Below are 21,275 nucleotides of genomic sequence, written 5' to 3'. Positions count from 1 at the left end.
GCTCCCGGAGTCACAGGTGCTGTCTTCTGAAGGTATTCTGAAGGTTCCCTCGCAACGCCGCACGAAGTTCCTGCTCGCTGTTCCCCTAAAAGTCTCCGGCGGTGGAGCCAACATCCAATCACAACGTGTAAGACGACGCAATGCCCAATCATTACAGCACATACCAGCGTTTACGCCAACTGCTCTGGCTCCCCAAATCCTAGGGCCAATGCCGACGTACTCAGACGTGCCCGTGTTGCATACACACTGCGATACCAAAGCTACTCCAGGACAAACAAAAGTGAAAGCGCTAGCGTCATCAATTAGAAAGCAAGAGCTCAAGCGGTAAGAAATCCCCGTAAGTAACGATCAAGGCAAGCGCGCGCCGACCAAACAAAAAGGGCACAGCGTGGTTAACGTTGCGTCAATGCACGCGCCACTGTGGGTGCCTATGCCCCGAACATGCACACACCCCTAATCAGCCCGCCCCGCTAGTGTCCTGCGTGCGCGCGTTCCAAGCTGATAACCCTGTCTATCGTTGCCAAAAGCACACACATGCCTATATCTAAAGTTATGAGCTGGCCAGCCCCGTGGCTTTCCATGAATGCGACTGTCGCTAAAGTCACAATCCCGTACCGCGCCGTGGGGCTTCCGCAGCGCCGCACGATAGCGCCCTGCTGCGCTGGCACTTGCATGCCACTGTGTAGATAAATACTCCAAAACTCGCTATGCCCGTAACATTCACTTGTCCAGACGTACATTCACTTGTCCAGACGTACATACACATACACGCGCGCATACCAGGCGTCAAGCCTGTCACTGTCACTGTTGTTAAAATGTACACTGTGCCCCGGAGTCCTCCGGGGTCCTCGCCCCGTTGCATGCTGCGAATCACCCGCGTGCGTTTATGCCGCAGCTTGCTGCTGGCTACGACGACCCGAACGCCCTCCCTGCCCCACCATGGTTGTCATCCGGACCGGCTGGCCCACCTGCCCCGCCTCTCTCTCTATTCTCTGCCCAGCTGTCGTTAGTAGGTGTAGTAAGCTCTAGCCGCCCCCCCTCGCCACCCTGCACCACCCTCCCAGGTGCCTACTCGGAGCCATTGCCGGGTCCCAGCCGTGCGGCGCCCTAGGCCGGCGCCAGCGAAGCACCATATGGCGGTGGGATTAGTTGGGTGGCCTCGCGCCGGCCTGCTGCAGCGGCCCTCCCTTGCCTCGCGACCAAGACACGAGAGGATCGTCAGCCCACATTGCCTCGTCATCCACGTACGCCACTGCGGGCGCCGCTGCGCCAGGCCCGCCGCCACCGCGCACCACACCGGCTCCGGAGCCTGGCACCTGGTCGGCGCCAGCCACTGCCGCTACCGCGGTCACGCTGGAGCGCGGCGCCACACGCGGCTCGCCTGGAACGGGACAGCAAGACAGGACTTGTGTTTTAGCACTCAGAAGTCGGGTCACGAAGATTGCAAGCCACAGTACGGCAGCCAAAGTTGCACGGCTACGGCCTCACCGTATGCACTCGCATAGCCGTCGCATTGCTGCTGCTGCTGCTGGTGTGCCACCGCGGGTTGCTGCACAGGAGGAGCGTGCGGTGCCGGCATCGGCGCTGGTGCGGAGGGAGAAGGGAACACTGGGTGACCGTATCCGCCTGCTGCTCCTACGGTAGAATTGGAGACTGTCGGTCCAGCAACTTCCGGCGGGCCCGTCGCCGAGGTGCGGGCTGCCGGCGGCGCCCTAGGTGGACCGCACTGCTCGTGCGCGGCCGCCGCCGCCTTCGCAGCTGCCGCCGCCGCAATGCACGCCGGGCAGGGGCAGGCTGCTGCAGCTGCCGCCGCGGCTGCAGCCGCGGCAGAGCCGTAAGAGCTGCCCGGCTGTTGGCCAAGCGGATAGGGCGCTGCAGAAACAGGGCCTCCCGGTCCTGGATGGTTAGGCGGCGCGTAGCCTGGCGGCACGCCAAGGTACGCCTGCGGCGGCGGCGGCGCGGCACCACCACTGGGCGCGCTGCCGGGCCGGCCCGGCATTGATGCCAGATGCGCGTACATGGCGTGTGCCACCGGTTGGCCAGCCGGCCCTGCAGCGACCGCATGGCTGGCGCCCATGCTGGCCGAGGAGGCGCCGCCGCCCGACGGCGGCCGCTGGTAGTGGGGCGGCCGGGCAACAGGAGACGCAGCAGTCGACTGGCAGGGCTGGGGCGGCGGCGCCGCCACCACCGTGTACGCATGGTGTGGCTGCTGTGGTGGCGGCATGTTGACAGGCGGTCCCTGAGATGCGGTGGGTGGTGCGGGTCCCTGCGGGCCGCTGTAGGCTGCCAGGACTGCCAGGGCTGCCGCTGCGCCACGCCTGCACTGCTCGCAGGGGCAGGCGAAGTAGGCGGCGAGGGCCGGCGGCAGCGAGGCGATGAGAGCCGGGGAGGGCGCAAGTGCCGCGGCGGAGCTGGGCGGTGCGGCCGGTGGCGGCGGCGGCGCAGCCGAAGCAGACGGCAGCCGCGGCGGGGGCGCGTACGGGTGCTGCAGGGCCGGCACGCCTGCGCTGTGGAGCGGGCCCGAGCCGTAGGACGTCTGTGGCTGCGGGTAGTGAGGAGGGTACAGAGGAGCGCCATAGGACGGCGGTGCGGCTGCTGGCGCGTGGGTGTGGGCAGGAGGCAGCGGTGGCGCGCCGCCGCCGCTGCTGCCGCGCGCGGCAGCCAGGCAGCCTGGGCAAGCGCACCGCGGCGCCGGGAAGCTGCCGCCACCACTGCCGCCGTAAACGGCACCGGGAGCGTCGGTATAGTGCGGCTGCGAATAAGCGCCACCGCCTGCAGCGTCGTGGTACTGCGGCGGATAGCCGCCGTGATGAGCAGGCGGCGCCGTGGTGACCGCGGCCGCCGCCGCCACAGCTGCATTTGCGGCTGCCGTCGCGACGGCTGCAGCCGCAGCCACAGAGCGGCAGGCCTCGCAGTCGCAGGCGCCCGGCGGCAGCTGCACAGGAGGAGCCGGCTGCTGCTGTGACGGCGGTGGGTGAGGCGGAGGCCAATGCGCGCCCAAATCTGCAGCAGGCGGAGCTGCTGCTGCATGGGTCAGCACTGGCCAGGGTCCTCCAGTGGACGACGCCGCGCCGCCATAGCCGTAGCTGTACGACGGTGCTGGAGGTGCTGCACCAGGAGGGGCAGGGTACGGCGGCGGCGGGTGCTGGGCTGGGCCTGGCGGCGCCACCAGGTTGCTGCTGCCGTGGGAGTTGAAGGCCTTGAGCGGCGGGTGCTGCTGCAGGTGGGGCGGCAGGAGCGGGGCCGGCGGGTGGCTGTGCTGGCTGTGGTGCTGGCTGTGATGGTGGCTGTGGTGGTTGTGGTGCGGTTGGGCAGAAGCCGCCGGTGCGGGTGCGTGACCGCTGCCGCTAGCGCCCCCTGAAGCGCCGCTTTGCGGGTGCGGATGTGTGTGCGGCTGCAGGTGGGCGGCGCTGTCATGGCCGTTCGACGCAGCGTGTGGCCGGGGCGCAGCCTGTCCCGCGCGAGCCGTCTGCGGACTGCCGGCGACGTCACTGCTTTTTGAGGACCGCGACGAGCTGCTGCTCTCAGTGTCGGACTCGCTGTCACTGCTGCCGCTGTCGCTGCAGCCCGCGCCATCGCGGGAGGCTGTCCGGGCACGCTGTTGCGGCGGCGGCGGTGGCAGTGGCGGGGTGGCGGAGCCGTGGGCCGCGGCGGCGCTCACGCCAGCGCCTTCCCCCTGTGGCCTCCCACCCTGCGCCTGTGCCTGTGGAGGAGCCCAAGCAGTGCGCGGGCCGGGGAAGCCGGTCTGAACTACAGCGCCACCCATCGTCGATCGCGGTGGCGGCGGCGGTGGTGGCGGCGGCGGAACCGCCTGCTGCGAAGCCGCCACCCGCGGTAGCGGCTGCTGCTGCTGCGGTGCATGCCGTGGGTCCTGTGCAGCAACGGGGGACAGAACCATCGGTGCTAGTACGGGCGAGCCGTACGTCGGCTCCACCTCGTCCCAGTAAGATGCCGTCAACCGCCCGCTTGGCGGGGTGCGCTGCCCGCGGCCGTGGCCTCCGGCCGCCTCCGCGGCGGCGGCACCGCCGCCAGCGGTTGCTGCTGCAGCAGCCGCAGACGCGCCGGCCGGCGGCGTCTGCATACCCCGGCCGCCCGTGAGAGGTGGCAGGGCTGGCAGCGGAGACAAGCCGATCGTCCAAGGCGATGGGGGTAGCGGAGGTTGCGGCTGAGGCGCCTGCGCCGCGGCGGCTGCTGGCAGCGGTGGTGCCGCCCGCTGCAAGCCTGCGGACGAGGAAACCGCCGCCTGCGCCCTCCGATCTGAAGCCGCAGCAGCAGCGCCGGAAGCTGGCACGGCTCCGATCGCCGCTTCTTCGTTTGTGCGCCGGCGCTTTGGCTCGCGCTGTGCCGTCGGCGCACCCCGCTCCGTTGCCTCGGCATCCATAGCGGAGCACGTAGGAGCTGCTGCTGACGCAGCTGCAGCTTCCTGCCGCATCTTGGCACGAGCACCGCCCCTGCTCGAGCGCCGCAGCGGCGGCGCCGCTGCCTGCTGCTGGTTTTGCGGGTGTCCCTCATTATCCTGCAGCATAACGTCCACAGCACCCCGCGGCGCTGCAGCAGCCACGTCCGGCTCGGCAGCAGCGGCGGCCAACGATGGCGCCCGGAAGACGCCGTCGCCGTGCGTGGGTGCGGCTGCTGCGGCTGCTCCATCCGGCTGCTGGCTCTGCTCCTGGGGCGACTCCGCCGTCGTCGCGGCCGCAGCTGTTGCGTAGTGCGGCGTTTGCGATGCGGCGTGCAGGTGCAACTGGAGCAAGTCCGCCTGCGGCTGCTGGTGCTGTTGCAGGTGGTAGCGCTGGTGCTGGTGCGTGGACGGCAGGTTGGAGAGCGGGTGGCAGCTGGGCGGCGCCTGCAGCAGCGCCGCCGCCGCAGGCGAGTAGGGCGAGGACAGCAGCAGGTTTTGGAGGTGCGTGAAGTAGTGGGGGTCGTGGGTGGAGAGGCCTGTCAACGGCGTGATGAGGGCGGGCGAGAGCACGGGCGTATGCAGGCTGCTGAAGGCGTGCATGGGCGTCGGCTCCGGTAACTGACCCAGATGGGACTGTTGCTGGTGCTGCTGCGCCGCGTGCGCTAGCGGCGGAATCTGGCCCCGTGGCGTGGCATGGACCACGTCCGGCGCGGCTGTGGGGCACACGCAAGACAGCGGCTGAAGTGCGTGCGGCTGCTGTGCATGCTGCTGGTTTTGCTGTTCCTCTGCCTGTTGCAGCCGCTGACCCTGCGCTCCGTGCGCCTCCTGCGCCTGCGGCCCGTGCGAACGCTCCGGGGGTGACTGCGGGGCGTCCTCCGCAGGCGGCGAAGCAGACGCGCCGGCGCCAGCTGCGGGGTCCCGTGAGCCGCACGAGCTTATCGCGTCATCCGCCAAGTCACTCCCGCCTGTGCCCCTGGCGGCGGCAGCGCCATCAGGCGCGGCAGCGGCTGCATTGGCGGCGCTGCCGGGCAGGGCATGGGTGCCAGCGCCGGAGGCCGCCGCTGCAACAGCCCCAACGACCAAGGCAGCGGTCGCAGCCGCACGCTGCGCAGTGGCGTCCCGCCCCCGGCCCCGCCGCGCCGGCACCTGCGCCAGCAGCAGCGGCTGGTGCGGCGGCGGCACCACCGCCACCACCACCTCAGGCGGGCCAGCGCCCTGGGCGTGGCGTGTCAGGCCTGGCTGCTGGCTGCTGCCCTTGCCCTGCCCCAGCGGAAGCGGTGGCGGGAGGCCCCGCGCAGATGCCGCCGCAGCAAAGCTCAGGCGTGTGGTGCCGCCGCGGGTGGGCGATGGCAAGGAGCCGTACGCCTCCACACCCATGCCGGGTAACGGAGTGGCACCCGTAGTCACTGCGTTAGGCGCGGTGCCCAAGCTCCGCAGCGGCGGCCCCGGCAGCCGCAGCAGCGCCGCCGCTGCGTCGGCCTCATCGCCGCCGCAGCCAACCCCTGCGCCGCTGCCGCTTCGCCGATGCAAAGTGTCAAACGTGAGCGGCGGCAGCGCCGCCGCCGCGGCAATAGCGGCGTCGACGCCGCCGCTGTTGCGGCCGCCAGCTGAAGCCAGCGCGCCAACGCAGCGCGACGTCGGGCGCAGGTGGTGCTCGCCCGACACCGTTGCCGCCACCGCAGCAGCAGCAGCACTGCCGGAGCCGCTGCGGGCGTGCCCCTGTCCGTGCACGGGTGTCCGCCCGCTGCGCTCGCCCGCGCCTGCCGCCGCCGCGGCCGGCGATCCCAAGCCAACGCCCTTGCTGCTGCCGGACGGAACCAGCAGCTGCAGGCCGCGTTCTATGCTATTCCCGGTTGTGATGACGTTGCTAAGCTGACAGGGCACCGAGCCAAGCGCCGGCAAGCCCGCGCCCGCACCACACACTGGCGATCCTGCTGCCGGCAGAGCTCCCTCTAGCGCGTCGCTGGCCACCTTCCACATTGCCGCATAGTCAAAGTACCCGCCCTGCAGAGATAGCGTGGATGGGCGCATGTAAATGGCGAGAGCACACACAAGCGTAGGTGGGTCTGGCTGTGGTGAGTGACGAACAGAAGCGGCGCTCAAGGCTACTCAAGCCCGTAGCACTCACCGATTTGTTAGAGAGAGCAGACCCTGGACTCAGGCCCGCGGCCGACGATACCGCGGCAGCCTTGCCGCTGCAGTGCTTGGCAGGGCTGCCAGCTGCTAATCCGGAGGCGCCGCAGGCCGGCCCGGGCCCAAGCGCCGTCGAGCTGGCACGCGGTGGTGCAGCAGCCGCTACCGTCGCCGTCGCTACTGCTGCCGCGGGTGTCGAGGCAGCTGCGACGGCGGCACCGACGGGTGCGGCGCCGCCACCGGTGCCGCTGCCGCGCGCCGCATGCGCATGGACGTGCTCCGGGAGTCCCGTCGTTACCGGCGGCAAGGGCACCTGCAGCCCTTGCAATGCCGGTGCCAGCAGGGCACAGCTACGGGAGGAGCCGGCCCCACCCGGCCCCGCTGCTGCTGCTGCTGCTGCTGCTGCTGCTGCTGCTGCACGCGTGTCGGTTTGCGGTCGCGCCAGAGTCTGCAGGGACGTGGTAGCCCCCGCCTCGCCCGTGCCGCCGCAACCCGCCTCTCCCACAGCGCTGCAGCTGCCGCCAGGCGTGGCGCCATCAGCGGCGCCGCAGCCGGCGTGCGCTATGCTAACGGCCGTGCAGGCGTCTGGACTAAAGCCCCCACAGCCGCCTCCGAGTGCGAGGCTGCCGGCGTTGGTTGCAGCGGCGGCCGTCGGCTGATCGCTCGGCGCGCCGCTGTGCCGCGTGTGCAGCGGCGGCGGCAGCATGGCGTAATCCGTGTGAGAAGAGGCAAAGCCCGGTAGTCCCTGCTGCGGGCTGCCGGCCGCGCCTGGTGACAGGGCGTGGTGCGGCCATGTCGGCAGCTGCCCCCGCCCATGATGCTGATGCTGACTGTGGTGATGAGCGTGGTGGTATGGGGAATCTTCAAGTAAGCCCTTCGCCAAGCCGGCCCCGTACTCATCGCCCACGACGCTGCTGGCACCGTTGGGCGAGGGGTGGGTGCCGGCGCCTTCTGGTGCGTCCGCACGCAGCCGTTTATGGGCTTGCTGTGGCGCGTGCATGAGATGCGCGTGGGGGTGCGGCGGCTGCAGCGGCAGGCCGCCTTCCACAGCGATCTCGTCAGCCGCACTGGGGTCCATTGCTGCTGGCCCCGCTGCTGCAGCCAACCCGGTAGTCGGGCCTAGTGCGCCGCTGCTGAGAGCAGGCGCTGCAGTCGCTGGTGCCATGGCGTCGCCATGATGATTACAGAACTCATGTTGTCTGCCGCGCCTTTGTAGAGGTCCATCTGCATGAAGTTGGGCGGGAAGTCTCAGGGCAGGTTGTAGCTCTACGAGCGGCAGCGGTTCGTGGCGGGCACGTGGAGGGCGTCGCAAGCACCCCCTATGAGCAGGGTATGGGCACGCCTCTGAGAAGTTGCTATCGGGTTTCACAGGAGGTTTGTCTTCGTAAGAAGGGGGTCCGCTTATTGGTAACTTGGGAGGCGGATTGACTCGTATGACACAGGCGCGAAGCTGCGTGGCAAGCGTGCCGGGCTGTGGCAGCCTGGTCAGTCTCCGACAGGCGCGCACCCTTGACTGTGGTCGAGTCAAGCCATCGCTGCAAGAGTCCCCTTGCGCGCGCTTCTTTGCCCAAATCTAGTGGTTGTTTTGCATACATCAGAACCAGCCACCTTGTCTAGTTGTAGCAGCGCAGCTAGAGTGGAACGTGCGCGCACGCAACGTTCGCGAAGGCATAATCTGACACGAAGATTTCTGTACATGATACTAACCATGAAATCACTTCAAACCGCGGTGTTTAAGGAGCCGCTGTCGGACGCGGGAGGGTGCTCAAACACATCGCGTCGCCGGTCATCGCCCGACGCTTCTAGCGAAAGCTGCGGCATGTGCGCGCTGATTGCGAAAGTAACCTCCCCAATATCACTACCGTGTCCAGCTCTCTGCTGTATTGCTGTTGTCGCGTCGCCCACCCCGCACGCAAACCCCCGACTGAGGCTTGCTTGTCAGAGGCAGAGCCACTCTGTGAACATATTACGACCAAGCTTGACTTAAACAAGGTGGCAGACCTAGCCGCTCTTACCTGTTACTCGCCGGTCCTTCTGGTCGACCTGCTTGACTGCTTCGCCGGCAGCAACTCCCCTTCCGCCGACAGGCAAATAGTTCTACCAAATGATAATACGAGCTCTTACAGTCTTTGGCAGCAAAGAAAGCAAGGAGTTATCGTCATGCCTACAGAAACAGCGCGTCCTCGTGTTATCGATAAGCCAAGGTATGCTATAAGTGCTTTGTGTTAGATTTAGCTTACTTCATGTAGCGTATGCACTGCTAGCACCTGCGGGCGGCAAAGGGTCGCCACGCCAATCAGTAGTTCACGTTGACTAGCGATGTTGGTGCGCAATGAGGCGGCGTCAGTATAATGCATCCCGGTTAGAAGCACAAGCTAGCTTAATGGATTGTGGCGCATCAGATAGCGAGGGCCGGGACAATCGACCGGAGTGAGAGTGTGAGAGACAGCAAAGACTGCTGGTGCCGGCCTGTGGTTCCCGGCAGCTGGGGCAACGCTCCCGCCGATCGCCCACCTGCCATAGACACTTGAAAGTGACTCTGTGGTACAGGACCACAGCTAGAGGCTTAGTAACGTGGCGACCACTATTAGACGCATAACCATTACAACCGACTCGAGCCATCGCGCTCTGCTGTAGCGAGATAATTTCATTCGCATACGTAGCCAATTTAGTCGTTCACTAATGAACCGGCTAGGCCACATTCGATCGGTCAGGGACCGACTCCCTGTGTGACAGCCTGTGAGGGGAAGCTGCGGGGCCGGTAACCGCTGTTGCGCTTCACGCTCGCACTGCTGCGACCACCAAACCCACAAAACAGCATAGGCACATAGGAATTGTCAATTGTCAGCAGAATAATGGGGCAGCAGCCATCGTGCTCAGACAGGCAAGCGAAGGGCAGCCGCTTCGCTTTCGCTGCATGCTGGGCCCTACTGAGGCTTCGCCCTCTCCCAGAAGAGTGAACGGGCGCGTCCCAACCTGTCCCAACGTGGGCTGTGCATCCCCCCTGTCAGCAGCTGACAGCCTGCGGCCAGCTGTGCAGCAGTGCTACATTGTCCCTGGGGCCACCTTGCCGGCACACCTGAGCCACTGATGGCGGTAAGCCGGAAGGGGCAAAACACACTTATTCGTCGGCAAGTGCCCGCCTCACCGCCTGGCAGCAGAAGCCGTTAGCAGTGACACCTGGGCCAAGTCATTTGACCATGCTGCCGGCTCGAATAGAAGCGGGCAGTAGCTGTGTAGGGGGGCCACGCCTGTGACCTGTCACACCTGCGCGAGCCCCTTTTCCCGTGACCGGGGAACTCCTGGAACGGTCGCGAACTCGTGCCTTTCTCCGTTTCTCGTCGGCCCGTGCCTGCCCTGACTTCAGAACGGTCTGGTCGCGACCTTTGTGCTGCAGCAGACATCCGCCGCATCACCGCTTATCACCGTCATGGATGACATGCGCTGAGCAGGCCGTCTTTGGATTGACTTGGCTTGATGGCAGTGCCTGGATTAGCGATAGCGGATGATTGGGAGAGTGTGTGCTGCAGCGTGTATGTGCAGAGCCTGGAGGACAGGGCACTTGTCTTGCCCTCACCAGCCGTCCGGCCTAGGTCCGTGATGTGAGGAGCTACACAGGTTGATCCTGTCTGAGCGCTAGCCCTCTTACACCGTCCTGAGTGGTCGCCTGTCCTAGGCGCAAGCTCAACATATTGCTTCGGCGTGTGGGGACGCCGCGTTGGCGAGGGCCACGGATGGCCCTAACATGCCATGGGGGCATGTCATACCCGTGGAGGGCTGAGGGCACTGCAAACTGCTTCTGACCAGCAAGATAGTGTTACATGGCTGGGGAATGTACACCAGGTGACCTCATGGGGCGACCTCACACCACTTCTTGTCGTGTCTTCCTACCATCAACTGCTGCGGTCGCTACTGTTGCTGCCAGCATGCCTCCACACTGCACAAACTTTCTTCGTCAGGGCCTGCAACCGCCTGGCCTCAATAAGGGTCATCATCACCAATCGTATCTTCGCCTAACTGCCTGTTACTGCGTGCGCAAAGTTGGCGCATTGCGCTCTACGCAAGGAAGTGTATTCACAGACACACTCAGACACACCCAGCATGTACCATTGCAAAGCCCCTGAAGAACAAAACGACACATTTAGACATTCTAGTCCTGAGTTCTCCCCCACTGCTATCTTACGGCGGGGCTGCGACCACCGCCACGCTGTGTTTCTTCTCCGACGTCAGGGGCACTAAACGCACACACGCACGCCCATGTAAGAGCATGCCTCAAGTCATAAGAACACCCCGCAGAAGCAAACACGCACATGGACTGTGAAGCACACGACTACAGAGGTTGAGCCCACGGCCCGCATGGCAGTACAGAAGCGGGAGTCATCGCGCCCCCTGACCATCCTTCACACTACCGTGTGCCAACGTGCGCGCGTACTTTTCTGAGCTACTCCAGCGCGCAAACCGGGTAGCGCAGCGCAACCACAGCCCTTATTACGTACATCCTATCCTCTTATTTCCTCATGTGCCACCCTTTCCGCACGCGCATGTGGCAGCACCGAGAGCAGATAGACACCGCAGGAGGACACCGGCGCGACAGGCACCGCTGCAACGGTGTGCTCCTGCAATGCCAACCAGCAATCATGCACGTGCCAGCCATGCGCGAACATCTCTTGAATCTTGTGAGGTTTAGGTACAAATACGGTACTCATAATGTTACCACACGAAAGGATCAAAGTAAATGACGCGCCCCTCGGCCACACGCCCTGCAACGGCGCCACGAGCACCAGGCGCCATTACGTTAACACGCATGTGTGGAGGCCCACACACTACACAGGACTGGCGACTGTAGCAAGCAACCGCGGTGGCCATGACTATGCCATGCAGGCGTCTAATGACCAGTGGCCCACTGGTCTTGGATTCTGAGTACCGTCGTCGCGACTACCCATGGTCACACGTCCAGAGATGCTGGCGATGCCAACTGTTCTTCGACAGTCGACTTCCACAGACATGCCCGCGCCGTAAGCCGCATGCCACCAAGACCCATTGGTGGCTAGCCCACACACGCCGCAGCACACACGCTGCTGTCAGTCGAGACGGATTACGCAGCATGCATCATTATTTCACAGCGACGGCGCTCACGCACTGCCCCAGCAACATTACACGCAGACATCCCTGCTATCGCAACTGTGTAGAACAAACCGTTAACAACAAGAATTGGCTCGGCAACGTGTCACGCTGCTCAATGAGGGCAGCAGAGGCAACCGCGACGCCAGCTCGCTGCATCGAACCAACGCCCCACATAGCGGCAATCAAAGGACCAGGCCCGGCCGCCGCTGCCTCTACTTGGCAGCAACAACCGCTGGCGTGGACGCCGCAGCCACGACAGCCGCCGCCTCCGCTATCTGCTGCATCGGCGACGCCGCCGCAGGCGGCGGCACAGCCATCGCCGCATTTGCTGCGGCGGCGGCCGCCACCGCGGAGGCGGCAGCCGCGGTTGCGGCGGCTGCCTTGCCCTGCGCCACAGTCACCTGCTGTTGCTGGCGCTGCTTGGCCTCGGCGGCGGCGCGCAGGGCCCGGTTCTTGTCGTCAAAGAAGCCACCCACGTCGTCGTCGGACGGCTTGTAGTCAGTGATGCGGGCCGGTGCATCGCGCGTCTTGGCGCCTGTGCAGCGTGGCCGTCGGAGCGTCAGGGCGGGGAACGTGGGCGTCGGGGCGGAGAGCGCATCAGGCACAGCACGACACCGACCAGCAATGATACCACCTGCCCTGATGTCAATCACACGAACTGGGTTCCTCGCTGTCGCTCCCTCACCCTTGTACTCCCTCACCCTGCTCTCCAGCCCCCTCTGCGCTCCCCGCCCCAGCTCCCCAACCCGCCCGCCGCACCTGCGCCCGCCGCCACGCGCAGCCCCTCCACGCCCGTGAGCACGTGGTGCGCCGCCGCCAGCACGTTGTCCAGCGCCGTGTCCAGCGGGCTGATGGAGCCGGGCCGCAGCTCGGCGATGTCCAGGAAGCGCTCCGTGGCCGCCTCCCAGGTCAGGCTGTGCAGCTGCTGGCTGGACAGCGGCGCGGGGTCCGAGGACAGCGCGCGGTGCAGCTGCTGCGAGAACTCGTCCGGCGTCCTGTGGGGGTGAGGCAGTCAGAGATTGAGGGGTGCGGTGGGAGGGGATGGAGGAGTGGGCGCGTGAGATGTGGAGACAGGTGGAGGTGAGGCAGGGAAGGGGGCCCGCGCCGGAGGACATGCAATGAAGAGGACAGGCGGACGGAGCAGACAGGCCCAGCACCGACAGACCCACACCCAGCATCCCTGCACAACCCGCCGCGACGCGCACCTGTAGATGAGGCAGTTGGGGAACTGCTCGAAGAACCTGTTGGAGGGGTGGTCCGCGCACAGTACGAACTTGCCCATGGCCAGCGCCTCGGCGGTGGTGGTCGCCACCACGTCCGACAGGCTGGGGTTGATAAACACCTGGGGGCGGTGAAGGGCGGGTTGCAATGAAAAGAGGGTGACATGAGCTCCAGCCCGTGAACAAACGGTTACACGATGAATCGGGTGGATGTCTTGGGTTGCGTACGTGTTCAGTGCCCATTGCCCAGTCCCCAGTGCCCCACACGCACCTTGTAGTCCTGCAGGCTCTTGTCGGCATGGTCGCGGGCGCCGCGGAAGGCCAGCCGCAGATTCCGCCGTGATGCCTCCTCCTCCACAGCCTGTGGGCGTGTTTGCCCGGGCGATGCAGCTTCAATGCCTCAGTCTCTATCAGCGCTGGCGCCCGCCCTCTCGCTCCGTTTCTAGGCCGTCCATGCCTCAGCGCCAATCGCCCCTCGTTCTCAACCCTGCCCAGCCTCGTCCTCCATTCCACAACTCCCCAACCCGCCGCCCGCCGACCTGCTTCCGCCAAAACCCATATCCCTCCCCCCCCCGCTCTGGCCCCCTTCTCCCTCCCTTCCCGCCCTCCCCGCCCTCCTCTTCCGGCTCTCCCCCTCCGCTCCCACCTTGAGGTCCGGCCCGCTGCCGTACACGTCCACGGCTATGGACTGCCCGGTGCGCTGCGTGTGCTCTTTGAGGCGGTCCAGCAGCTCCGTGTAGCCCTTGGCCCACAGCACCTGCAGCAGGAGAGGTCCGCAAGGCGTTCGGCACCAGGCCACAGCACCACAGCACATTAGGCACTGTCCTGCAACCCTGGTCTGCTGATCCTGCTGCCCGCCTCAGCCTTGGCCCTGGACCCCAAAGCGCTGCCGGCGAGAAGTCCGGTTGTTGCTGGTCGCATCAGGTGGTGCACCACCGCCTACCCAACATCCGCTCGGCAGCAGCCGCGGTACCCCCTCGCCCTTAACCGTCTCCTTTCAAACAGCTCTTGCACTTCCTCGCTCCTCACCTTGCCCAGGAAGTAGGCGTCCTTGCTGAACGGCTTATCACCGCTCGCCGCCAGTTGCGCCTTGGTCTGACCCACCTGCACCAACCAGTGAACGCAAACATGCAAACACAGCCTTACGACGTGCCGTGAACAAACCCTTCCTTCCAATCCTTCGTGTTTCCAGCTCCGCATTCTTTTCCAAGCCCTGCTTGCAAGGGGCCCCCGCCCCATCGCCCACCTGCAGGAAGGACGGCGACACGCCGTGCACGAACATGGTCTCCTGCCGCGGCAGCGGCTGCACCGCGTCACTGAGCTTGATGACCTTGTGGCAGTAGATGCGGCACATCCAGGCGTTGATGTGCCTGGCGGCGGCACGGGAAGGCGCGGAAAGGGGAGGGGGGTTACATAGGGCCTCACAGGGCATACGTCCCCAAATGTGGGCCAGCACGTCACTGGTGTGGCGTTTCGGGAGCATGCAAGCCTACCGCACCATTGGCGCACAGTGCCACCCCCACCCAGCCGTCCTTCCTCCCTTCTACCAGCACGCCAGCGCTCCTCCCTCCAATCTCCCGAAACCCGCATCCGAGCCTCAGCCCCCACCCCTGTCCGCCACAGTCATAGGTGACTCACTTGAGGATAGCCTCCTTCACGTGGCCGCCCTCCTCCCGCCGCGCATAGTCCAGGTAGTTGGTGTGCATCACGCCCACAACGTGCGCGAACTTGTCCGTCCAGCGCCGCCCGTGGTGATACCTGGCCGTCGCAAGCGTGCGTTGGTCTCATGAGGTGTTCGTTCCACAGGACACAGGCACGGTAGGGACAGCTGGACAGCTGCATCCGCCATTCCGCCCGGCAAGAGGCACCGTTACCCATCCCGAGCGTTGCTGCCCTGCGCCCAAGCCCGGCCAGCCCACGGCCAGCCCCGGGAACCCTTCCGCACCCCCCGACTGGGGATGGAACCCTGACCCAAATTCCCATCCCCTGCAGCCACTGCCACTGCCACTGCGCCTGCTCGGGTGTCTCACCAGTTGAGGTGCTCCGGCTCCTCAAGAACCGCCACGTCCGCTTCGTGGTCGGGGATGACAGTGGTGATGTCGCCAACCGGCAGGATGCTGCCTGCGGGGGCCGGAAGCGGGCGTTTGCGGGGGACGCGGTAGGTTTCTAGAAAAAGCGCACGGCAAGCCGGGGTCTGGGTGCGAGCGGCACGGGGGCGGCCCTGCGGGAGAGGCCGCTCCCGCCACCCAGGGGCACTCTCGCTGGACATCAGCGAAAAATGTTGTCCGCATTCCGAATACGATTCGCCTTCAATCCCCACAAATCGGGAGCAGGAAACACCTGAACACAATCGGCAAGGTAGGTAGGCTATGCAGGGGAGCCGATCCCCCAAACCGTCCGCCCTAACCGCTCAACACCCGCAGACTCACACCCGCTCCCGGCTCACCCTTCTCCGCGGCGTATCGCCCCGGGTAGAACGCCACCTTGAAGTTGCACGGTAGCCCCGTGCGGTTGCGGGCCCACTGCCGCACAAACTCCTCCTGCGCAAAAGAAGCAGCACAAGCGTTCCCGGTCAAATCAGTCATCCCGTGGAAGAGAAGCGTTTCCTGATCTGCCAAGGAGCCGGAGCAGTGGTCAGCCAAGAAGCGCCAGAGAAAGCAGACAGCCGTCAATGCCCCTGTGCTATCATTGTATAAGTTTGATCTCCCGTATCTGGCCCTGCTGGCCCGCCCCTGCTGCTCCTCGGTTGTGCCGGCCTGATCTCATCCGACCCACATGGAGCAACGGCCTGGGCCCAAGCTGTCCGCGCCCCCATCCACGAACCCTCTGCGCCCCTTCCATGCCCCATCCCTTTTCCGCCACTATCCTCCTTCCCAATCACTCCTTTTCAGTCCGCACCTGCTCCTCCGGCGTGTTGAAGCTCACGTCCGCCGGGAACACGCGCTGCTGGTCCGCTTGGCTCAGCCACGGCAGCACCAGCGTCACCTTGCGGTCGCCGCCGCTGCTAGCGAGGTAGGCCGCGCGCAGCAGCGGGTTGACGGCGGTGCCCGTCAGCCAGGGCAGACTGGCGGTGGTCACGATAGCAACCTGGCGCCCGGGCTCACGCAGCGAGGAGCCGCGCAGCTGCGCCAGACGCTTGTTGTTCTCCAGCGACTCAATGTACTTCTCGAAAGGCGCGTACCACTCCGCGGCGCCGCTGCCGGACCCGTCGCCGCCCTCGCCGGCGGCGGCCTCCGCTTCCGCCTCCCGTGCGCGCAGGTAGCGCGGGAAGATGGCCCAAGGGCCGATAGTCACGTCAGAGGCGGGCGCGGCGCCGCCCGGGGCGCCGGCCTCGGCTGCGGCAGCGGCCGCGGCGAGCATGGCCTGGCGAGCGGCGTAGGCGGCCGCGGCCGGCGGGAAGACAGGCACGGGGTGGCCGTTGCCGTCGGTGCCTGCCGGAGCGCCAGTGGCCGGTTGGCCGTTGTTGTGCACCGCCCACGGCACGAGCGCGAGCGCGCCTGTGCCCGCCAGCCCCGTCGATGGGGGCGCCGCGCCGGCCGGCAGGTTCTGCTGCAGCGCCGTCCCGAGCATCTGCAGGTTCTGCTGGCAGTTGGCCGCAGTCTGCTGGATGCTCTGCTGGGCGTTCTGCAGGGCGAGGCGCGACCGAGAGATGATGGCCTGCGCGACCACCTCCAGGTTTTTCGCGACCAAGTCATTCGCTGCCCACGACTCCGACAGCTCCTGCAGAGACGGTGCTGTTGTGACGCGTGGGAATGCGCGCGCGGCTGACGCCATATCGCCGTCTGCTTTGCTCGACTTCGCCTGGCTGAACTGGTCAAAAGCAGCGCTGGAGGAGTCGTCGTCGCCAACGTTGAACGTCCAGTGTTTACCGCTCTTCCAATGCGTCGGCGAGTCCAGCGAGGGGTCGGACGCGCTTCGCTTCATAGCAGTCGCTAGGGACAAGTCCGCGTTCTTGACGCGGCGCAGTAGGTCCCAATCCTCCGTGAGCAGCTGCTGCTGCCCCGACAGCAGCGTTTCAGGCGGCTTGAAGGAGCCTAGGCGCTGGCGCACTTCGTTCTGCTGGGATTGTTGCCATGACTCGTAGTTGTTCACCAGGCGCTGCACGTCCGGGTTCTGCTTCGCGTACAGCACAATGCTGTTGGCATTGCTTTCAGCAACGGCGCGCAGCGACTCCGCTGCGTACGTCAGCGGCGTGGGGCTGGCAACAAATCCTCCCTGCGGGAAGGAGGGTGCCGGTCGCCCAGGGACACTCCAGCTGAAGACCTTGAGCGGCCCTTCCACACCGTTCGCTGAGTGCGTCATGGATTAAGGCGCTAGCTCAATTGAATTGGTTCCGGGTAGATAGTTTTCAGTCGACGGTCATTCTGACGCGTAATCGGGCCTCTGATACAAAGCTTCGGCACTGTTGGTAGGAACAGGTCGATTATGTAAGCGAAAAACGCGCCCTGTATGCAGCAATGTGCTCGGCAGCTGCGGGCAGGCCGGCTGCATGGCTTGCTTCTGGAGAGGGCCAATTGTAATTACCGCTTTCCTGCCTTTCCAAGAGCCCCCTACAACCTACGCACTTTAAAATCACATACAGCCTGTGGCCCAACTTCCTTGTTAGTCCTACGCAAAAATGTCGCTGCTTGCGAGCTCGCGCCTGAACACCCTGCGCTCTGGCCAGCGCAGCGGCGTTCGCTCTGCTGGTGCGTTCTGCCACCAGAAACGCAAACGTGGTATCAATTTGTGAACAGCGGCTTGAATAGGGCTGTATGAGGTCCAGGTCGCGACTGATGGTTGCTTCTCTCCCCCTGTCCCCCGCAGTCCCTGCCGTCCGCCGCAGCCGCAAGGCTGTTGTGGTGCAGGCGAACCTGTTCTCTCGCGCTGCACGCATCGTCAACTCGTGGGCAACTAACGTTGGTGAGAGAAGGTGTTGCCTGGCCAGCTGTTTGGGGCGCAATTTCACCCGCCTCTTTTTGCGCCCGCAGTGAGCAATGCTGAGGATCCGGAGAAGCTGCTGGATCAGGTGGTTGAGGAGATGCAGGGCGACCTGATTAAGATGCGCCAGGCTGCTGCCACGGTGGGTGGGTGTGCAAACGTTAGGCCCACTGTGCCCGACCTGCCAGGTTGTCTGCCCCCCCCTCCCCCCAAGAACCTAACCTGCAACCCTCGCGCGTGAATGCTCGCAGATTCTGGCTCAGCAGAAGCAGATTGAGACCAAGTACAAGCAGGCACAGACCACCGCGGTAGGCGCAACTGGGACTACCCTCGGGCGGGGTCGTCATGAGCGGGGCCCACAGGCGGCCCCGGCCATGTGTCTATGACGGCGCAAATGGCTTTTCGCCCGCGGGATCTTTAAGATGAGCATGACGCTTTGCTGCATCGGCGCGTGTGCGACAATCTACGTCTCACTGCTGCGCTGTTGCCACCACTCCCGCCACCACTCATCACGCCCATTTCCCCGCCTCACATCAACAGGACGACTGGCTGCGACGCGCCGAGCTGGCTGTGCAGAAGGGCGAGGACGACCTGGCTAAGGAGGCGCTGAAGCGCCGCAAGACCTACCAGGTAACACACCGGCATCGGTACAACGGCGTGTACACGGGCATACTGCTGTGCCGGAGAAGGATTAGAGGGGGTTGGGCCGCGGGGGCTGCCCGGTAGGAGGGAGGAGCGGGATTGGGGCATATTTGGGCTTCCTCGTCACCGAGTTGGGCGTAAGGTAACGAAACGAAACGAAAGCGGGCCGGGTGGTGCCTGTGTGATTGCCCAGCGATGTTGGCGTAGCGCAGGCAACTGTGTAGCTCAGGGCCCACGCGAGCGAAGATGTACATGGTAGCAGCCACGCCTGTGGGCTTTGAATCACTGCGGGAAAGCGCAGCAGGGTGCTCGATGGACTACATCGGGATTCTGTCGGGCGGAAAGCAGGGAAAGGAGGCCCGCCACAGGTGTCAGTCAGGTTGGGAGGCCTGCGAAAGAGATTGCGATTATCATGCCCCGTAGCGGCCCAGTCGCGCCAAATCGGGGTAAGCATGCAGCGCCGCCACCATTTTGCACCACAACACAACACACAAAACCACGCCATCCTGCCCGCGCCTTCCCACCGGCTCACTCACAGCCGCCCACATCCGCCTTGCTGCCCTCCGCACTTGTAGGAGCAAGCCGACCAGCTGAAGGTGCAGGTGGACCAGCTGTCGGGGGCCAGCGGCGACGTGCTGAACAACACGCGCGCGCTGGAGGCCAAGCTGCAGGAGGCTCGCTCCAAGAAGGAGACGCTCAAGGCGCGCGCCGCCAGCGCTAAGACCAGCCAGCAGATCCAGGTGGGGGGGACGACAAGCGTGAAAGGGCGGGAGCTTGGAAGGGGGGGGGGACCGGGAAAGGGCAGAGGTAGGTTTGGAAGGATGAAGGGCTGAGGTGAAAGCGCAAGCGGGGGCAGCGGGTCAGCTGCGCTGCAGGTATCCTGCAATGCCACGGGCTCGAAGCTGCTGGCCAAAGTGCATTGTTGACTGGGGCCTCGCACCTCCGCCTGGTACACAAGCTTTTCTTGCAGTCAACACGCTTACAATCGCGACCCCCATCCTGTCCTGGCCTGTCCGCGCTCCGCAGGAGATGATGTCTGGCCTGAACACCAGCAACGCGGTGGTGGCGTTCGACAAGATGGAGCAGAAGGTGCTGTCCATGGAGGCGCAGGCGGAGAGCACCAAGATGCTGGTGGGCAGTGACACCATCGACAACAAGTTCAAGCAGCTGGAGAGCGGCACCGGTGCGTGGCGTGGCGTGGTGTGGTGTGGCGTGAGCTGCGTGGGCTGCGTGGTTTGGGTTTGGCCTGAGTGGGTGGGATAGGAGTTGTGGTATTGATATTGATTGGCATGGGGCTCGGGGTGGACGGCGCTGCGGCAGGGGCCGTGTGCGTGATGTTGTGGTGTCTGTCGGTGGCGTGTTTTGGGGCAGGGGAAGCCGGCGGGCCAGGGGTTGAGTGGGAGTGATGGAAGCCCCGGCGAAGTGTGCGCGGGCTTGGAGCGCCGTCCGCCCTCACTTGCAAACTGCGCTCGTCTGGTGCCCACACACGGACTACCCTATCATCCCGATCACCCCAGCCTCCCTCGCTTCCCCCTGGTCGCCTGCCCGTTTCGCTGCACTGCTCGGCCCTTTGCTCGTGGGCCCATCCTCACAACGCCGACCCCCCCTTCCCTGCTCCCGCTATGCTGTACCACTGTGCCTGGCTACAACTAAAGTTCTTGCTGAATCATGTATGTAATCCCCTTGTGCTGCTGCTGCACAGTGGACGACGAGCTTGCTGCGCTCAAGCGCGGCATGCTGCCCTCCACCACCAGCGCCGTGGGCTCGCTGCCGGAGCCCCGGGCAGTGGACGCGCTGGACCTGGAGCTGGAGGCGCTGCGCAAGAAGGCGCGCGCCGAGTAAATGTGCAGCTGGACAACCGGCAACCGCACCTTGGCTTGGGCTGCGCTGGGCTGGGCTGGCAGATTCCGGCAAGCGCCAGGCAGACAGGCGCCAGGCGGGCAGGCATCTGGGTTGATATGTGTGTGTGGAATAAGAGCGGCAGCTGCGTGGACGTGTGTGCAGCGGCAGGCGGGGCGGCTGGTGGCTGCACCGCTGGTGGCTGCACCCGGAGTGGCAGGAGGTTGCGGCGGCCAGGCGCTGGGCTGCTGGTACGCTGAAGCGAGCCGGCGGCTGGGCTGGGCTGCCGGTGTAAGCGATGGGAGTGAGTGAGCAGGTCTAAGATGGTCAATGCAGGCAGGAGTGGTCAATGGCACCTTCGCAGGCGAGCGGCCTGCTGTGCCAGTGCGTAACAGCGGCTGAGACGGAGTGGATGCCCCGTTCAATGCCAACGGGTGTAGGGCTCCTCGACATGGGAAGACGTAGGTAGGCACGAATGAATTGGCGGTTTACGAGTGTTCTGATGTAGGGCTGAGGGCACACTGTACCAAGTAAGAGGCGGCACGTACTTGCTGAGAGCGGTGAGAGACGCAAATGGAGTGGTATGACTGCAGGCGCAGACAGCCTTGTAGGCAATTTTGTTCTGACACGTGCTGCGGACTGTAAACTTGACGCAACAATGGCCTGAACGCTAATGCCACTGCACACACTTACACACCGAATGCTGCAGCTCAAGGCGGGATGCATGAGACGACTGACTCGGTCCCCTTCTCGTTCTGCAGTGTTGCAAACTAGGAGCGCTCTGTGTTCATCTCTCACTTCTCTGTCAAGAAATGAACGTCCCGTGGACGGCCTGCGGCGGTTGGGGTTCGCAGCAGGCTGTTTTGGGCCCCTATACATCCCGACATCCGTGTGCGCTATCCCAAAGCACTCTTGGACCAGCGCCGTGGCATCAGCCCTTCGATTGTAAAATGAGTGGTGAAGTTAAATCATCTGTGTTGGCAGTGGTACCCACAGCG

At 65.0% G+C, this 21,275-nt stretch overlaps 3 protein-coding genes across 3 annotated transcripts; 1 reads left to right on the top strand and 2 right to left on the bottom strand.

The window, feature by feature from the left end:
- Positions 1–139: 139 nt before the first annotated feature.
- On the bottom strand, positions 140–8,928 carry CHLRE_13g583650v5 (uncharacterized protein). Its single transcript, XM_043069619.1, has 4 exons — positions 8,548–8,928; positions 6,528–7,756; positions 1,489–6,403; positions 140–1,381 (listed from the first exon to the last, which is right to left on the bottom strand). Exons 2-4 carry the CDS (start codon positions 7,695–7,697, stop codon positions 1,146–1,148), a joined length of 6,321 nt encoding a protein of 2,106 aa, XP_042917594.1. The 5' UTR covers positions 7,698–7,756; positions 8,548–8,928; the 3' UTR covers positions 140–1,145.
- A 1,409-nt stretch (positions 8,929–10,337) lies between these two features.
- Positions 10,338–17,288, bottom strand: CHLRE_13g583600v5 (uncharacterized protein). The gene is made up of 11 exons (XM_001693545.2): positions 15,775–17,288; positions 15,323–15,416; positions 14,907–14,997; positions 14,515–14,634; positions 14,123–14,246; positions 13,906–13,980; positions 13,523–13,633; positions 13,148–13,237; positions 12,862–12,998; positions 12,416–12,651; positions 10,338–12,191 (listed from the first exon to the last, which is right to left on the bottom strand). The coding sequence occupies exons 1-11, from the start codon at positions 17,176–17,178 to the stop codon at positions 11,869–11,871; spliced, it is 2,805 nt and encodes a 934-aa protein (XP_001693597.1). The 5' UTR covers positions 17,179–17,288; the 3' UTR covers positions 10,338–11,868.
- A 140-nt stretch (positions 17,289–17,428) lies between these two features.
- Positions 17,429–21,238, top strand: CHLRE_13g583550v5 (uncharacterized protein). The gene is made up of 8 exons (XM_001693778.2): positions 17,429–17,564; positions 17,683–17,778; positions 17,847–17,938; positions 18,048–18,104; positions 18,337–18,426; positions 19,014–19,178; positions 19,465–19,621; positions 20,141–21,238. The coding sequence occupies exons 1-8, from the start codon at positions 17,495–17,497 to the stop codon at positions 20,278–20,280; spliced, it is 867 nt and encodes a 288-aa protein (XP_001693830.1). The 5' UTR covers positions 17,429–17,494; the 3' UTR covers positions 20,281–21,238.
- Positions 21,239–21,275: the final 37 nt, after the last annotated feature.

The sequence above is a fragment of the Chlamydomonas reinhardtii genome, chromosome 13, assembly GCF_000002595.2.
Source record: "Chlamydomonas reinhardtii strain CC-503 cw92 mt+ chromosome 13, whole genome shotgun sequence".
In the NCBI taxonomy this organism is placed as follows: domain Eukaryota; kingdom Viridiplantae; phylum Chlorophyta; class Chlorophyceae; order Chlamydomonadales; family Chlamydomonadaceae; genus Chlamydomonas; species Chlamydomonas reinhardtii.
The sequence above is the reverse complement of the archived record's forward strand: the minus strand, read 5'-3'. Positions and strand labels throughout refer to the sequence as shown.

Bases quoted from the DNA above. Each gene is read 5' to 3' on its own strand.
- CHLRE_13g583550v5 (XM_001693778.2), top strand. From the start codon at position 17,495: ATGTCGCTGCTTGCGAGCTCGCGCCTGAACACCCTGCGCTCTGGCCAG. The intron at 17,565-17,682 runs GTGCGTTCTGCC...TGTCCCCCGCAG, and splicing joins CAGCGGCGTTCGCTCTGCTG to TCCCTGCCGTCCGCCGCAGC. The intron at 18,427-19,013 runs GTAACACACCGG...CCGCACTTGTAG, and splicing joins AGCGCCGCAAGACCTACCAG to GAGCAAGCCGACCAGCTGAA.
- CHLRE_13g583600v5 (XM_001693545.2), bottom strand. From the start codon at position 17,178: ATGACGCACTCAGCGAACGGTGTGGAAGGGCCGCTCAAGGTCTTCAGC. The intron at 14,998-15,322 runs GTGAGCCGGGAG...CGGCCCCCGCAG, and splicing joins GCGATACGCCGCGGAGAAGG to GCAGCATCCTGCCGGTTGGC. The intron at 12,652-12,861 runs GTGCGCGTCGCG...TCACCCCCACAG, and splicing joins CCCAACTGCCTCATCTACAG to GACGCCGGACGAGTTCTCGC.
- CHLRE_13g583650v5 (XM_043069619.1), bottom strand. From the start codon at position 7,697: ATGGCACCAGCGACTGCAGCGCCTGCTCTCAGCAGCGGCGCACTAGGC. The intron at 6,404-6,527 runs GTGAGTGCTACG...CTATCTCTGCAG, and splicing joins CTGCTCTCTCTAACAAATCG to GGCGGGTACTTTGACTATGC. The intron at 1,382-1,488 runs GTGAGGCCGTAG...GTCCCGTTCCAG, and splicing joins CGGCTATGCGAGTGCATACG to GCGAGCCGCGTGTGGCGCCG.